Here is an 18,619-nt window from a genome sequence, read left to right as displayed (position 1 = left end):
TCCAATAATTGGACCCGAACGGGAGGAGGGGCGGGGCTTCTGGTTGCCGAGCAGCGTACGCGGATGCGTGCGCGTGGTGGCGGAGGGGGATGGGCGGGGGCGGGGCTGAGGGCGGCGCAGCCGCAGCGCTAGTGGAGGGGCGCGCGGCCGCGAGCAAAGGAGGGAGGGAAGGAAGGAAGAGAGGAAGGCGGGCAGGCAGGCGGGCGCGGGGGTCGGGGACTGAGGCAGTAGAAGGAGGCGAGAGCCCGGCAGCCGCTTCGCGCTGTTTGCTGCGCGGGCTTTTGGAGGGGGCGGCCGTTGAGTCGGCTGAGGAGAAGCGGACACCGGCGGCGTTGGTGCTAGCGCCTGGGGGAGGGGGACTAGAGAGGCGAGAAGGGGGGTCGCTGCGGTGGTTCTCTCGCTGTCGCGCTCTCTTTGCCTCGCTCCCGGCTCGGCGGGCTCCTCCCGGCGTCTCTCTCGCCTCCGGGGCCCCGCTCCCCGCCCCCCGCGGTATGTCTTGATCCCGAGCAGCGGGTTTCATGGGGCTCCTCAGGATTATGATGCCGCCCAAGTTGCAGCTGCTGGCGGTGGTGGCCTTCGCGGTGGCGATGCTCTTCTTGGAAAACCAGATCCAGAAACTGGAGGAGTCCCGCTCGAAGCTAGGTGAGGAACTGAACTGCCCCGGGCTGAGTGCTGTGGAAGGGGCCGAGGAGGCACTGCCGCCGGAGCAAGTGGGCGTTTGTCTAACCTGGGGTCTGGCTCGGGGGCTGAAAGAGGTTTCAAAGAGAACCGGGAACTAGGGGCAGCGAGGGCACGAGCTCCAAGAATGGGTTGAATTAAGCTTGAGTGGCGTGCTGGGCTCGCGAGGTCACGGGACAGAGGTTGCAAGGTTGGGCTTCCCGAGCCAAAGGGATGCCCCAAAGTAGGCATTCCACGGAGAGAGAGTGAGAGAGAAGACCGAACTCAATGGGGAGCGGGTGTTGCTGGTGGAGACAGAAGCGCTCAGCATCGCGTGTTCTCTTGGAAGTCGTACAGAAAGCCCTGGCAATGTCAGACGAGGGGTATTCTAATTTGAGCTATGGGCATCTGGATACGAATTCTTCTGGGGGTTCATGAAGGGATAGGTGCGCAGAAATGGAAGGAGATGCTGCGACGATGGAGAGTAAAATAAATACACTGTAGCGAGTTGCACTCTTGTGCTAGGGGCAGCAAGGGACCTTATAATTGCCAGTTGAGGGGGGCTGGCGGGGTAGTGCAGGAACGCGAGTGAAAAGCTTCATCGGAGTACGGAAATGAGGGTCCGGAGATTTAAAGTCTTTAGTGGCGCTAAACTGATGAATTGGGGCTTGAGAATAGGGATGCCTATGTATGTTGCTTCGCGGCAGTGTTGATGTGAATTTCGAAGAGGAGGGAACGCTGAAGGGGAATTATGTAGTGAAGTTTGTTAAAGGAAAAGTAGGATTATGCGGAAAGTTAACCATGTGGTTAAATACCTTAAAGGGTTAACAGGTGCTTTCATGTGTGAAGGGTTCTGAAGTACAAAAAGTTGGTGCGAAGTTGTGAAAGGCCAGAAAAAAAGCACAGAGAATAGGTACTTTCGGATTAATAGGGAACTTTGGCATTTGGAAGAGCTCAGCATGGAGAGCGAGAGTTAAAAGAATTGACAGTGATAAATTTCGATTTAAAAATGTGCATGGCACTTAAAAATCAACTCAAGAGGATGTAATTTGAATATGGAAAAGTAATGTGAAGTGTTTTTTGCATACTTTCACCTCAAAATCATTTTGAATACCTTTGAGAAGCCAGCAAAACAAAAGAAAACAAAACGAAAAAACCCCAGCAGTATAATTTAGACTAAGAAATAGATGTTACTGTGAATGGATGATTAATTTTTGGGAAAAATGTACCAGAAAATAATTGTGATATACGTACAGCAGCTATTTTGGTACAAGGCTTTGCAAAAGCCTTGACATTTTAAAGAGCCTTGAAAGAAAAACCATCAAGTAAATCTGAATGAAGTGCAACTAAAGTTGGAGAAAAACTAAAGATACTCCCAGTCCTCAACTCTAGAGTAAAATTCGAAGAGATACGCAGTTTATTTACCAGTTCTTTTATTAATATGTATCTTGTATGATGGAAAAAAATGTCCACTTTAAATATTGAAGGTTATCCAGTACGATTTTTCTTTTGTATCCATTTAGCGACATTCAGGGTCATTATTGATCATTATTCTGGTCATTGATCATTATTGGTCATTATTCTGGCGTCATTAATGATCCAGCTCTACAGAAAAAAGAAAAGACTCCTCTTTGGAATTCTCTGGAGTTGATTTCTTAGACACATTACAGTGGGTTAGAATGACTTAAGTTTTTGGTTTTCCTCCTTGGCTAACATTTTTTTCCCCATATACTTGAAAATTGCTTCCATAGACACAATCTGAATAATTTTTAAAAGAAAATTCTCTGAAGATGTATAATGCCACAGTTAAAATATAAAGTGCTTTCTTGTGATACAAGAAAGAAAATTTCATAAAAAATAGTAAATATGCATCAAAATCCTCCTGGGACTACAGGTAAGTCTACCTGGGACTACAGGTGGGTGTTACCATGCCTAGCAGAGGAAACCATATTTTGACAACCAGATTCTGTACTAGGCACTTTTCATCTTAGATACTCATGTTTAAAGTAAGAACACCATTTAAAGCCATTTTTGGCCAGACGCAGTGGCTCACGCCTGTAATTCCAGCACTTTGGGAGGCCGAGGCCGGCGGATCATTTGAGGTCAGGAGTTCGAGACCAGCCTCGCCAACATGGTGAAACCCTATCTCTACTAAAAATACAAAAATTAGTCGGGTGTGGTGGCGGGCGCCTGTAATCCCAGCTACTCAGGAGGCTAAGGTATGAGAACCACTTGGACCTGGGAGGCAGAGATTGCAGTGAGCCTAGATCGCACCACTGCACTCCAGCCTGGGCAAAGAGCGAGCCTCAGTCTCAAATAACACCAAAAAACAACAGAAAGCCATTTTTGCAGGTGCAGAAACAGGCTTAGAGGTTATATAACTTGCCCAAGACCACATCACATTTAAGTAGCAGAGCCAGGATTGCAACCCAGTTATGTCTGATTCCAAATCAATTGCTCCTTTAATTATGTCCGGTTGCTTAAGACTTTATATTGACATTACGCCAAGATTTAGCTATTTGAATAGAGTTTTAAAATTGTAATATCAATGTTTAATTGCATTTATTGCTAAGAATGAATATCATTCAGAGAAAATTGAATTTCTGACACAAAGGAATTGGTTTAGTGTAACGTCTGCCCCTTGTTTATATTCATGTAATGAACATAATTATGTTACCCAATGAAACAACTGAAATAGATAGCTTATTTTTACTATAGGAAAAAAAAATCTAGCTGTTTTCCATATGTGCAAAATCACAATGTTAAAAAAGCATTTTTATTTTGGCATTAAAAAAACCCTATTAAACATTTTGTCCTTAAGAGTAGTTATCATCATTTTCATTGTAGAAGATTCCAAAGCATAGTATTGTCTGATAGTGGCTTTAATATTCCTTGATTTGAGAATATAGTATTTTGATGGTAAGACCTCTAATAGAGCAATAGATGTATTCAAAACTGAGGTATACTCATTGACTACTTGGGAAATTCACTAATTAGGAATTCCTGAAAAAAAATTCAGTAATATAGTTTTTTTATTTTTATTTTTTAAAAAACAAATATGGCATTGTGGTGCACATATTACAATGAAGCTTGCTCTTTTTGCCTTGAATGTCATAGACATCTTTCCAGGTCAGTACATATAGATGTGACTTACTCATTCTATTATACAGCTATTAGGAATAGCTGTATAATACTCCAAAGTATGCATGTATCATAAATTTTTTTTTTTTTTTTTTTTTTTTTTGAGACGGAGTCTCGCTCTGCGGCCCAGGCTGGAGTGCAGTGGCCGGATCTCAGCTCACTGCAAGCTCCGCCTCCCAGGTTCACGCCATTCTCCTGCCTCAGCCTCCCAAGTAGCTGGGACTACAGGCACCCGCCACCACGCCTGGCTAGTTTTTTGTATTTTTTAGTAGAGACGGGGTTTCACCGTGTTAGCCAGGATGGTCTCGATCTCCTGACCTCGTGATCCGCCCGTCTCTGCCTCCCAAAGTGCTGGGATTACAGGCTTGAGCCACCGCGCCCGGCCTAAATTATTAAGCCATTATTCTAGTAACGGACATTCAGTTTGTCCCCCATCTGTCGTGTGTGTGTGTGTGTGTGTGTGTATGTGTGTGTATATATACACACATATATATACACATATATAATTTTTTGACTTTTTTTTCTTAGTATTATAAACAATTACAGGAAACATCCTTATATATCTGTTTAACTCATGTTGATGTCATTTTGTGCTAGGATGAATTCTGTATGTGAGATTGCTGGGACAAAGGATATACATATTTCATAATTTAATAGATTTAAAAATCTACTTTTCAACATTTTTTTTTTTGTTTTTCAGAAGATATAGTAATCTACACTGCCAGCACATGTTCATTGCACTAGAAGATAATCAGCTTCTAATTTTTGCCAGTGTGAGGCTGTGAAATGATATACTGAATTAATTTACCTTCTGATTTCTAGTTAGGGTGAACATCTTTACATATGTTTATTGCCCATTTATATGTTAATTTTCATTTGTCTATTTTTCTATTGGGTGGTTTACTTATTTTTTTAAATGTTAGAATTAGTAATCCTTTATCTGTCATAAGTTCTGCTTTTTTTTTCTTTTTTGAGATGAGCCTTGCTCTGTCACCCAGTCTGGAGTGCAGTGGTGCGATTTCAGCTCACTCCTGTCTCAGCCTCACAGGTAGCTGGGATTACAGTTACGTGCCACCACGCCCAGCTAATTTTTGTATTTTTAGTAGAGACAGGGTTTCACCATGTTGGCCAGGCTGGTCTTGAACTCCTGACCTCAAGTGATCTGCCCCCCTCTGCCTTCCAAAGTGCTGGGATTACAGGTGTGAGCCACTGCACTCGGCCTCTTGCATTTGTTTTTGTCCAAGTTTGCCATTTGTTTTTTGACTTTATGGTGTGTTTTGCTCATATAGAAGTTTTAAAATATACACAGTTAAATCTATCAATTTAGGTAAGTCGTTTTCATATGTTGCTTAGGAAGACTTACCCTGAGCCAAGATTGTGTACATTTTCTTATTTTATTATAGTATTTTATAGTTTATTACATTTGGCTCTTTAAACCATTTATATGTTTACAGAGATTTATCATGATTTTCTCAGTAAATAATTCATTTTTTCCAACTGTATGTTAACATTCCTTCTTTTAATCACATACTAAGTTTTCATATGTTCTTGGATCAATTTTGGATGCTATTTTCCATTAATCAGAGATTCTTTAAACCTCAGGGACCCATAAATAGGCTTCAAGGTGAATTCCCTGAAATTATATACATAACTTTCATCAGATTTGCAAAGGAGTATGTGATTCCTTTAATGGCAAGGATCACAGATATAGTAGATGTTTCATATTTAGTGGACTTTTTTTGTTTTAATAACATAACATGCAAATTGTGAGTTGAATTTAGGAGATAAGCGCGTTACTTGTGAAAAAGAAGTTTTTCAACTTCTAATGAAGTTAATACTTCATTGTATTAAAATGTAGACTTAATTTTCTAGTGAGAAATGGAAAAGGACAGGGAATCCAAATGAAAACTATTTAACTGTGACTCATTACCATAAAATGTCAGAATTTGTGGCTGGTGAAAAGTAGTTCTTCCCGAATTTCAAGAGTGCACTTGTTGCTAATATTGACTGGTCGAACAGTGCAGCGAAACGTTTTCTCACATAAATGATAGAACTATGTGCTTGGTAACTTTATTTTCTATAGGGTTTTAGCATTGTAAGTAATTTGTTGACTGTATTCTTATATCCCTATATGAATTTATGAGCACGTTAGGAATAATCTTTTACATGGGGAAAATAATTGAGAATGGATTATGTACTCATCCATAGGTGATAATTATGTTAGTCATTATGTTCTTAAAACTCTACTAGACTAAACAACTAATTCCAGGGCCAAGGTTGAGACTGCTTTTTGGAATTTGGTAGTTTTTACAAGTTCCTGAAACCATGCAGTGATACCTGTAACATGTTCCAGAGAATGGTAGATTTCCTTACTTCTGAAATCATTTGGAAAACCTCACAGTAGCTACTGTTTTGAGGACTTTGGGTTAATAGGAATACAGTTATTCTAGAATTGGTAATTGGTGCCTCACTTATTAGTCTTGAGTAAGATATCTAGTGCCATGGAGTGGTCACCTGAAACAGTTGATCTCAATTAAGATAATTCCGGGATGTCCGTCCACCACTCTGGAAAGCCTTCTAATAGCTTTATGACACTTAGTGAAATTGAAATAATAATGAATGTTCAAACACTGCTCTCCAGAAAGACCACTTTTGAAGGATGTACTTATAGATGAACTTCATAATCATGGTTCACTATAGCCTAGTTATTTTTAAGAATTACCCACCTACCAGTACCTGTACTTTTGTATTCTGCCTTTCTGCCTGTTAACAATAGATTAACCGTCAATGCTCCTGTTGGGTAATTTGTACACCTGATTCTATTGCCTCACTTACCTAAAGACATGGTTCCAGAAGCTTTCCCTCATTCTCCTGTAACAGTGTATTCTTGAAAATTGCTAATAGAGTAGATTTTAAGTGTTTTCACCATACCAAAAAAAAGTATGTGAGGTAATGCATGTTGGGTGAATTAGCTTGATTTAGCCATCCATGATATATACATGTTTTAAAACATGTTGTACAGATAAATATATATAGTTTTGTCAATTAAAAATTAAGAAAAAAATAAACTACCTTGGTAAATGTTCCAGGTGAATGTGAAAAATACGTATTCTGTTGTTATTGACTGAAGTGTGCTGTAAATGTCGAGTGGTTGGTAGTATTGTTACATTGTTTTGTATTCTTGATTTTTTCCTGCCTCTTCATCAGTTATGAAGAGGGGTTTTGAAATCTTTGATATAATTGTGGATTTGTCTGTTTTTCTTGTAATTCTGTCACTTTTTGCTTCATGTATTTTGAAGTGCTGTGATTAAGTATATGAACATTTAGGCTGTCACGTCTTCTTGATCGACCAACCCTTTTTTTAATAGAAGATACTGTGTTTATCCTTGGTAATATTCTTTGCTCTGAAACCTACTGCTGTGGTGTTAATGTCTCCCCCAAAATTTACGTGTTGGAAACTTAATCCCCGATGCAACAATATTGGGGCGGGGAATGGAGGGTGTTTAGGTGATGAGGGCTTTCTCCTCATAACTGTATTAATACTGCTATAAAAAAACTCATGGGAGTGGATTTTCTTTTTTCTACGTAAGAAGACAGCATTTGTCCCCCTTTTGCCATTTCTACCCCCAACCATATGAGGATGCCGCAAGAAGTCCCTCTCCAGATGCTGGTGCCTTGATTTTGGACTTCTCAGTTTCCAGAACTGTGAAGAAATACATTTCTGTTTTCTATAAATTACCGAGTCTCAGGTATTTTGTTTTAGTACCACACAGTGGACTATGACACTTACTTTGTCTAGTGCTAATACAGACACTTCAGTTTTTTTTTGAGTAGTGTCAGGTGGTATATCTTTTCCCATCCTGTTAGTATTAACCTACTTGTGTATTTATATTTAAAGTGGATTTTTGGTAGACAGCATCTAATCTTGCATCCAATTTCACAATCTCTTTTGTAAATGAAATATTTAGAACACTTAATGTGATTATTGATGTGGTTGGGTTTAAATTTGAGTTGCTATTTGTTTTCTGTTTGTCTTAACTGTTTTGTGATTCCTTTTTTTCTGTTTTTAGGATTAAAGGAGTATTTTTAAATTCCATTTTTTAATTTGATGACTTACTAGCAGTGCTCTTTGCTGTTTGTTGGTTTTTTTTTTAGTGGTTAAGGGTTTATGGTATTCATGATAGAATTTCATGTGTAGTATAAGAACCTTAATATATTACCACTTTTTTCTGGGTTCTTGCTTCGTCGTTACACATTTTACTTCTATATATGAGTCCTACAATACATTATTATTTTGCTTTAACTTAGTTATCTTTTAAAAAGATATAAAATGCTTAAAAATTTTTTAAAAATTTACTCACATATTTACCATTCCCAGTGTTCTTCATTGTGTGTGTGTGTGTGTGTGTGTATGTGTGTGTGTGTATGCAGATTTCATGTGGTACCATTTATTTTCACCCTGAAGAATTTCTTTTAACATTACTTACACTTAAAAATGTACTGGTGATGAATTCTTTTCACTTTGTGTGTCTGAAAAAGTTTTTATTTGCTATAGTGTTTGAAGGATATTTTTGTTGGGTATAGAATTCTAAGCTGACATTTTTGTTGTTTCAGTACTTTAAAGATGTTGCTTCATTGTCTTCTGGCTTGCATTGTTTCTGATGAGAAAGTTGCCATCATTCTTTGTTCTACTATATGTAGCATGTCTTTTATTTTTCCGCTTTGCCTACTTTTAAGATTTTCACTAGGTTTTTAATTATTTGATATAATGGCCCTTGTATTATGTTTCTTGTTCCTGGGGTTTGTTGAGCTTCTTGGATCTGTGAGTTTATAGTTTTTATTTAAACATTTTTAAATATTTTAAACATTTTAAACATTTAAACATTTTTGGCCATTATTTCTTCACATATTAATTTTTCTGTGCTGCCTCTCCTCTCTTTCAGGGCTTCGAAATACACTTATATTAGGCCACATGAAATTGTTCCACAGTTCAGTGATGTTCTATTCATCTTTCTCAGTCTTTTTTGTGTGTGTTGTTTTAGATAGTTTTTACTACTAGGTCTTTAATTCACCAATCCTTCTGCAGTATGTATTCCACTTTTAATATTACCCAGTTTATTTTTTATCTCAGGCATGGCCCCCCACCCTTCCCTCCACCCTTCTAAAAGTTCAATATAGGTCTTTAAAAAATTATCTTTCATTTCTTTCCTTAACATCCTGTATTAGCTCGTTTTCACGCCCAAGACTGAATAACTTACAAAAGAAAGAGACTTAATTGGACTTACAGTTCACATGGCTGGGGAAGCGTCACAGTCATGGTGGAAGGCAAGGAGGAGCAAGTCACATCTTTGTGGCAGGCAAAAAATGAGAAAGCTTGTGCAGGGGAACGGCTTTTTTTTTTTTTTTTTGAGACGGAGTCTCGCTCTGTCGCCCAGGCTGGAGTGCAGTGGCGCGATCTCGGCTCACTTCAAGCTCCACCTCCTGGGTTCACACCATTTTCCTGCTTCAGCCTCTCGAGTAGCTGTGACTACAGTCGCCCACCACCATGCCCGGCTACTTTTTTGTATTTTTGGTAGAGATAGGGTTTCACCATGTTAGCCAGGCTGGTCTCGATCTCCTGACCTTGTGATCTACCCACATTGGCCTCCCACAGTGCTGGGATTACAGGTGTGAGCCACCTCGCCCAGCAAGAACACCTCTTTTTAAAACTGTCAGATATTGTGAGACTTATTTGCTATCATGGGAACAGCATGGGAAAGACTTGCCCCCATGATTCAATTACCTCCCACCAGGTCCCTCCCACAGCACAGGGGAATTCAAGATGGGATTTGTGTGGGAACACAGCCAAACCATATCATTCCACCCCTGGCCCCTCCCAAATCTCATGTTCTCACATTTCACCACCAATCATGCCTTCCCAACAGTCCCCCGAAGTCTTAACTCATTTCAACATTAACTCCAAAGCCCACAGTCCAAAGTCTCATCTGAGACAAGGCAAGTCCCTTCTGCCTATGCACCTGTAAAATCAAAAGCAAATTAGTTATTTCCTAGATACATTGGGTAAATACACCCATTCCAAGTGGGAGAAATTGGCCAAAACAATGGGGTTACAGGCCCCATGCAAGTCCGAAATCCAGCGGGGCAGTCAAATCTTAAAGCTTCAAAATGATATCCTTTGACTCCATGTCTCACATCCAGGTCATGCTGATGCAAGAGTTGGGCTCCCACGGCCTTGGGCAGCTCCACCCCTGTGGCTTTGCATGATATAGCCCCCCACTCTTGGCTACTTTCACAGCATGGCATTGAGTGTCTGTGGCTTTTCCAGGTGCACTGTGCAAGCTGTCAGTAGATCTACCATTCTGAGGTCTAGAGGATAGTGGCCCTCTTCTCACAGCCCAACTAGGTCGTGCCCCAGTAGGGACTCTGTATGGGGACTGCAACCCCACATTTCCCTTCCACACTGCCCTAGCAGAGGTTCTCCATGAGGGCCTTGCCCCACAACAAACTTCTGCCTGGGTATCCAGGTATTTCCATACATCTGAACTCTAGGCAGAGGTTCTCAAACCTCAGTTCTTGACTTCTGTGCACTCGTAGGCTCAACACCATGTGGAAGCTGCCGAGGCTTGGGGATTGCACCTTCTGAAGTCATGGCCCGAGCTCTACGTTGGCCCTTTTCAGCCATGGCAGGAGCGGCTGGGACAAAGGGTGCCAAGTCTCTAGGTTGCACATAACACGGGGACCCTGGACCCAGCCCACGAAACCATTTTTTCCTTCTAAACCTCTGGGCCTGTGATGGGGGTTGCTGCTGTAAAGACCTCTGACATGCCTTGGAGACATTTTCCCCATTGTCTTGGGGATTAACATTCAGCTCCTTGTTACTTATGCAATTTCTTCAGTGGGCTTGGATTTCTCCTGAGAAAATGGAATTTTCTTTTCTGTCATACTGTCAGTCTGCAAATTTTCCTAACTTTGATGCTCTGTTTCCCTTTTAAAACTGAATGCCTTTAATGGCACCCAAGCCATCTCTTGAATGCTTTGCTGCTTAGAAATTTCTTTCACTAGAAATCCTAAATCATCTCTCTCAAGTTCAAAGTTCCACAAATCCCTAGGGCAGGTACAAAAGGCCACCAGTCTCCTTTCTAAAACATAACAAGAGTCACCTTTGCTCCAGTTCCCAACAAGTTCCTTGTCTCTATCTGAGACCACCTTAGACTGGACTTTATTGTTCATATCACTATCAGCAATTCAACAAGTCTCTAGGAAGTTCCCAAACTTTCCCACATTTTCCTGTCTTCTTCTGAGCCCTCAAAACTGTTCTAACCTCTGCCTGTTACCCAGTTCCAAAGTAACTTCCACATTTTGGGGTATGTTTTCGGCAATGCCCCACTCTATGATACCAATTCACTGTATTAGTCCGTTTTTCACGCTGCTGATAAAGACATGCCCAAGACAGCAATAAACTAAAAGAGAGAGGTTTAATAGTTCTACATGGCTGGGGCAACCTCACAATCATCGTGGAAGGCAAGGGGGGGTGGATGGTGGCAGGCAAAAAATGAGAACGCTTGTTTGGGGAACGCCTCTTTTTAAAACCATCAGATCTCACGAGACTTACTGTCATGAGAACAGAATGGGAAAGACTTGCCCCCATGATTCAGTTACCTCCTACCAGGTCCCTCCTACAACACGTGTGAATTCAAGATGAGATTTGGGTGGGGACACAGCCAAAGCATATCACATGCTTTTCCTTTTTTTTTTGGAACAAGTGGAATATTGTTATAATAATTCTTTCTGATGTCATTGTCTACTAATTCTATCATCTGGGTCATTTCTGGGTTGCTTTCTATTGATTTGCTTTTCTCTACATTATGGGCCATATTTTCTTTACGTGTCTGTTCATTTTTAACTGGATGGCAGACGTTATTAATTTTACCTTGCTAGGTACTGGATATTTTTCATATTCCTATAAATACTTGCACACTTTGTTTTGGGACATACTTAAGTTATCTAGAAACAGTTTTGTCTTTTTGAGGCTTGCTTTTAAGTTTGTTTGATGGCACCACAAAGCCTTTAGTCTAGGACTAATTTTGCTCCATTACTGGCAGTCCCTTTTAGTGCCCTTCAGAGTATTCCACCCAGTGCCCTGTGTATTACAAGGTTTTGCCACTTTGGCTGAAGGGAATGCTGGTTGAGTGAATCCCCAAAATTGTTCCTCCTGTCCATTTTGAATGGCTGTTTTTTGGCCTCAGTTTCTTAACACATATGCACTGAGAGGTACTCTGCTGAAAATTGTGTTTTTGGCTCTGTCCTCTTCAGTACACTGCCCAGCAAACTTCAGCCGCTTTGTCTTTCCTAAAACCTTGATTCTCGCTGCTTAATTCAAGAAGAATGTTGAATCCCTGAATTAGACTGAGTTCTCCCTCCCTGTGCTGTAGCCTGGAAACTCTCTCAGGCAGTCATAGGACTCACTTCATTTCCTTTTTCTCAGGAATCCTCATACTATGCTGATTTCCTGTTTAATGTCCAAAGTCTGAAAATTGTTGTTATGTATTTTATTTTTGTTTTGTTGTTTCAGTTAAGAGGGTAAACCCAGTCTCTTTTACTCCATCTTGGCTAGTGGTAGAAACTGGGTGGATCTTCGATTGGGTGTCCCCGAGTTGACTGAGGGGAAAGTAGTGAACTTGGATCATTTGAATTATACTTGGTAATTAAAACTAATATTATAAATTCAGGGAAAGAATAATGGTTTTATTATGCTTCTTGATTTCTTCATAATCTCTAGTATGGTATTGAGCACAGGCCTTAGCAAGTTGTTAACTGAAAGTTAGGCAAGACTTACCCGTGATAGTCCCACCTTCCTCCTTCCTCATAGAAGTTTCAAGTGTATGTTAGTTAATTCTTTGAAATGTTATCAGTTTTATTCTGACTTTAAGAAACCAGACCTTTTGTATCCCTTTAGATACAGCTGAGTCTAAGAGGAAGACTCTTTCAGACTGGCTGATGAACCATGTGGCTCCAGAAGAGGTTTTTGCTTTTCCTGTTAGTATGGCTTTTGAGCTAATTGGTCACATTCTTGCTGGGCGTGGCTGGATTAATAGTTCTGTTCAGAGGCTTCTTTCCTGTATTCCTTCCAGAATACCTTTATTCCAAGCTAAGTAGTGGGGAAGAGAATCAGGGATAGTAGTGCTAATAGTAGTTATATTGAATATGTTGCATGTATAGAAAATGCATATAGTTTACCCTAAGGTGAATATTATTATTATAGTCCTCAGATGTTCAACGTGGCATGATATAATTCTTGCTAAAGGTAGTTAGCTTGTACTGAACCTGTGAGTACTCGAAAGTGTCAAGGAGAAGTCTTTTAAATTGTAACTGTTGGATTCTCCTGTGGAAAGGTAGTGATTTGAAAATGGTGAATTGATTTGCTACTTATATAGCAACTTAAAACTGGATTTAGAGGGAAAGTAATGTCCACTTTCCTAAATTCCAGTATAAGTTAGGAATAATCCATTAGTATTACCTTATGTTTTTCCATTGTTTATTTTTAAATTTGTGATATAGCTAGAAATAAGTGATTTGTACAGGTAAGCACTCAGAAATGACTTTAGAGACTGATCAGATGATGTCAGTTGGGAAAGGAGAGTTGTGTTGGAAAACACCTTAGACTTTTGCTTGGTATGGTTAAGGATTTGAGGTTAAGTGGCTATGCAAGTGCAGACTAACTCTTGGCAAATTTATTTCTAATTATAAACTACGTTTGAGTTGGGCTTAATGTAATTTAGACATGTTATTGGTTCATTGATAACAAACTTCTGGTATGTAGTCCCTGTATGCTTTGAAGCAAAACAGTATAGGAAATGGGCTAATCAAACTAGTTTTATTTTTTTCTGCTACATAAGTTGGTAGTCTGAGTCTCCATAGCTTGTCTTCAGACAATGAATTCTGTATCGAGTGCTCTGTTACTATCATGCTTTCAAAATAATGCTTTATTACAGTATGTCTTTTAGTTAATAGTAACTTAAAAAAGGAAATCTTTAGAAGAAACTAAACGCACAGCATAAACATTCTAACTAAAATCTTACTGCAAACCTGAATTTTTATAGTGTATTCAATAGAGTTGCAAATTCTATCCTATTTTTATTCTAAGAGTTTGATGTTTAACTAGGGCTGTTTCTTTCAGTTTCTAAGGTGTGATGTAAAAGGACATAATCTTAAGTTTTCAGTGATAAAAAATATACTATTTTAAATATAGGCAGGAATATTAGAGCTTTGAGTAAAATTGAATTACTGGATTGAAATCAATAAAGTCCTTCTTCAACCTTGCATTTGATTTCCTTGTTCAAGTTTTGTCCATGACAAACTGAAACTGGTTCAGCAGTGAGGTTTGACACGAGGATTCTTGATCTATATTTAGATTTGATCTGTATTTAAGATTCTTGATTTATATTCTGTATTTGGGTGTTAAGAAAGTGCCTCCAATTGCCAGTGTTTTTATTTCAACACAGTTTTATTGCTTTTCAACAAAACATACCCAGCTCTTGTAAAGTGTTGGATGTTCCCAGAATGTTATACACCTCTGGCAGAAAAACTCAGTTGTTTCCTCTATAGAAGGGCTGATTAGAAAGACTGGCTTAACGTGATTTTAATGTATTTTAATAGTTTCTGCATTTGTTTAAATAAAATAGAAGAAAACATTCACCATTGTCTCCTAAGACATAAATTTCTTATCTTTCCTTCCTACTTTGAAGGTTAAAACAAAAAAGCAAAGTTGTGTGATGATATTTTAGTGTCTTGAAATGGATTTCTCAGCCATTAAAATAAGGGATATGTGTGACTTTTGCACCTCACCTGGGATTTGTCAGTGATACTCTGACTTGATATGTGCTTGTTCAGGTTTGTCTTACAGGTAAGATGCCATTGTGTGCCCTTTTTCTTTTGCCCTAGGTTGGAACTTTGTGTTTAATTAGTAAGCCATCATGACCTCTGAACCTTCATTTGTAACAGACAGTAACTAACAGTTATGGAGTACTTACTGTATATTTTTAAGTGTTTTATGTGTATAGTTTCATTTAATGTAAATGATACTTGTTTTGCTTTCTTCAGAGAATTGCTGTTAAGATAAATGTTCTTCAAATGAGATAATGAATGTTTGTACAAACACTGTAGTTATAAATTGTTATTAATGACAATAATACCTAACTACTTTTTCTTTGCCATTGTTGTCTTTAAGGTTTAATGTAGTCTACAGCCTACATTTTTTGGTGCTGTAGTTTTTCCCAGTGCCTCATCTCATAGGATGACACTTGTCTGATAAGTCCAGATAAATCACATGATGTTACATGAGTTATAGATTTGACATTCAGTTTAGCTTTTTATTCTTTAATCACTGGCAATTCATATTGTTATTTGTCTCTTTAAAGTAGAAATCTATTTGTTTTCATATAAATTCTAGAAAAGCTTTGACTTTTTGATGTTACTGGACTCTCTTTACTCTTTCCTACTAATCCCTGTGAAATTGACAATTAAAGACAGATTTGTAGAATGCAAATTAAATTTAAATTGTCATGGGAATGTGTATATGTATGTGTTTATGTGTATATATGTGTATAAAATAACTCTTTGGCCTCTAAATTTTTAAAGGATTAATGATAGTCAAATTAATGAAAGAAGAAAGAACCTAAGCCTATTTCTCCATTTTAGAAAAAGTTTTATGTGATAGTTGCTTTATTATATTGTCAGTTTTCTCATGGTGATTCATTATTATATCTCAAATAGAGGAATATGTTCTGTATCCTTTATTTAAATGAGGAAAGTTCAGCTTTTCTTATCCTTTTAACTCAAATACAGAATAGCATAGGCTGTACATTAATATTTATTGCCAATTTTTTTTTTTTTTTTTTTTGGAGACGGAGTCTTGCTCTGTTGCCCAGGCTGGAGTGCAGTGGCGCATCTCGGTTCACTGCAAGCTCCGCCTCCCGGGTTCATGCCATTCTCCTGCCTCAGCCTCCCAAATAGCTGGGACTACAGGCGCCACCATGCCTGGCTAATTTTTTATATTTTTAGTAGAGACGGGGTTTCACGGTGTTAGCTAGGATGGTCTTGATCTCCTGACCTCATGATCCTCCCGCCTCGGCCTCCCAAAGTGCTGGGATTACAGGCGTGAGCCACCATGGCTGGCCGTATTGCCAAGATTTTGAGGATGACTTTAGAAACAATGAAATTCTTGAATCTTACACAGCTTCAAACACTATTAACTCAGGTAAAGAGTTATTTGCCATTTTACAATCAGAAATTTTGGTAGACTGAAATGGTAGACTATGAGAGGTAAACTGTGTTGTGATCACCTCTTTTGTCATATATGTTGCTGCTACTTTTTTTCAGGAATTATAGCATTATTCTTAAATACAGGTCAACCTCACTGAAGAATTTAACATGTAGCTGTTGTGTACAATTTGAAGAGTAGAGCAGTGATTTCATTTGCATATTATAATATTTTATGTTTATGGATATCTTTAAAAATTTTCCTAATTAGCAGTGAAACATTTTGAAAGAAATGCTGGATTTGTTGGAAGCTCAGCTTGCATTTTAGCTATACCTTTAAAACTTTAAAAAATTCATTTCTGAATGACTTTACCAATCTAGAATTGAGAAAGACAGAATGAAGAAATAACATTAACCTTTTGCATTTCACCTAACCTTCCCTATCCCCACATGAAGCATAGTACCCCATAGGTGGAAACTGTTTTAATTTTTATTTTGTTTCCAACAACTTAAGCATATGTTAGTCTGGGCTTTCAGGAGTTATCTTGTAGAATAAGATTATTAAAGGACCCTACCATTTTCTAAGTAGATTTTATCCTAAATTTATTACTGCATTGGAAAAGTTGGCTTTTTAAAAAAATTTAACCAATGTCTTATGATACCATCCTCTCCTATTCCTCCCACCGAGTTACCAGTTTAATTTGAAAACTTTGACTTTCCTGCCTATCCAAGTATGCAAGATTTTGCATTGTTCTTACATAAATGAACAAATCTTTGAAGCACGAAAAGTTGAGTATTTGTTTTATGTGCTCTTCATCTAGGTGCTTGTAGTAATGTTGGCACTTACAGGAGAAATTAAGAGATGAGACAGAGAAGTGAAAAAGGGAGTCTTTAAAATAAGTGATTAAATTTTAGGCATTTATAGTATGCGGAGTGAGTACTTTTTGAAAATGACCAGTTAATAGGGGAAAATAACATTTCTACCTTTAAAAAGAATGTTCTTTGAAATGAGAAGTATTTTTAAAAGTTACTTAAATAAGAATAGTAGGTTATTTTAGTTACAATCTCACAAAAATGATGTTGTAGTATGTGACATGAAATATAGTAGTTTTGCCTAAGTACATGACATTGAATGTGGTCAAAAGTTTGCAATGTAATTTTTAATTTGAATTGTATTATACATTATTTCACATTTATTATTCAATTTAATTCTACCTTGTCCTGAAAAAGAGTTGAAGAGATACAGAAATGTGTTTGTGTAATGCAGAATGGGTAAAAAAGGCAAATGAGGTAGGAAAAGAAGTCAAAGTATTTGTATAGATATTAAATAACTTATTTTAATTTTGTAGCGCTTTATTTTGTTTTTGTGGGCAGTGAGGTATTAAAGTACCAAAAAGATCTCTATATGTAACCCTTCATATTTGGAGGTAATTTGGAGTGATAGTATTTTTGCAGCCTTTTATTTAAGGAGCCAGGAAAGCAGATTTCATACTTGCATTTTGGTCACAGAATAAAAGTGAAAGTTTTAAATAATAATAAGGATAGTTTGGGAAGATCAGGTATATAATGATAAGAATTGAGTTAGGATTTTGTACCATACATGATTTATGATAAAGCTTTTCTTACTATGATACTAAAGGCTTTGATTGTAAGTTCAAGTAGTTTTCAGTGCAGAATCCATCATCGTGGAACCTTATATAATAATGATTGTTGAGCACATTTTGACAGAACTTAACGTCATGTTGTTGCTTATTTAGAAAAAAATGCTTAATACCAGTAATCTTTTTATTTTTTCTATCAAGTATAATTTGTTTCTGAGAGGATTAAAAATAACACAGTGAATTGAAATGCTATTTCTTGGCAGTTTTTAATTTAAGAAAATCTGATAAAGTAGTTTAGAACTTTTCTTTCTTTTTATAGAGACAAGGTCTTGCTTTCTTGCCTAAGCTGGTCTTGAACTCCCGACCTTGAGTGATCCTCCTATGTTAGCCTCCCAAAGTGTTGGGATTACAAGCATGAGCCACTGTGCACAGCTAGATAGCTAGGAGAAATATGGATTAAGTTGGCTATTATAAGTTACAGTTTTCAAATATGATTTAAAATAAATATTGTTAGATTAACATTAAGGGCTAAAGTGAAATTACCAAAGCATGTATTAAAGAAAAATTTGAGGTGATATCACATGTTCTCACATGTGAAAGATATGTGAGAGCTAAAAAATTTGATCACATGAGAGTAGAGAGTAAAAAGGTTGATAACAGAGACTGGGAAAGGTGAGTGGTGGGGAGAATGAAGAGAAGTAGGTTAAAGGGTACAAACATGCAGTCAGAAGGAATAAATTTAATGTTATAATTCCCCTGGTTGTTCATGATATATACCATGTACCATTTCATATAATTCATGTAATATACCCTCTTATTTTATAGGCAAAGCAACAGTAGCCTAAGTCTTGCCAGGGGATAAAAATATTTCCGAATAAATAAAGTGATACATAAATCATATAACTTTCATTTTAGGCTATGGTCATGATCAAATACATTGATTTGTTATTTATAAAATTAAA

The 18,619-nt window shown here is 38.0% G+C and overlaps 1 protein-coding gene across 4 annotated transcripts in view; it reads left to right on the top strand.

The window, feature by feature from the left end:
• The first annotated feature begins 133 nt into the window (after window positions 1-133).
• The window catches only part of HS2ST1 (heparan sulfate 2-O-sulfotransferase 1), a 197,318-nt gene continuing 178,832 nt past the window's right edge, over window positions 134-18,619 (top strand). For all 4 annotated transcript variants that reach the window (XM_005542813.4, XM_005542812.4, XM_074002404.1 and 1 more), the window contains exon 1: window positions 134-642. In XM_005542813.4, coding sequence (XP_005542870.1) covers window positions 519-642 — 124 coding nt within the window. In that variant the 5' untranslated portion in view covers window positions 134-518. The remainder of the gene's footprint in view (window positions 643-18,619) is intronic.

The sequence above is a fragment of the Macaca fascicularis genome, chromosome 1, assembly GCF_037993035.2.
Source record: "Macaca fascicularis isolate 582-1 chromosome 1, T2T-MFA8v1.1".
Taxonomy (NCBI): Eukaryota; Metazoa; Chordata; class Mammalia; order Primates; family Cercopithecidae; genus Macaca; species Macaca fascicularis.
The sequence above is the reverse complement of the archived record's forward strand: the minus strand, read 5'-3'. Positions and strand labels throughout refer to the sequence as shown.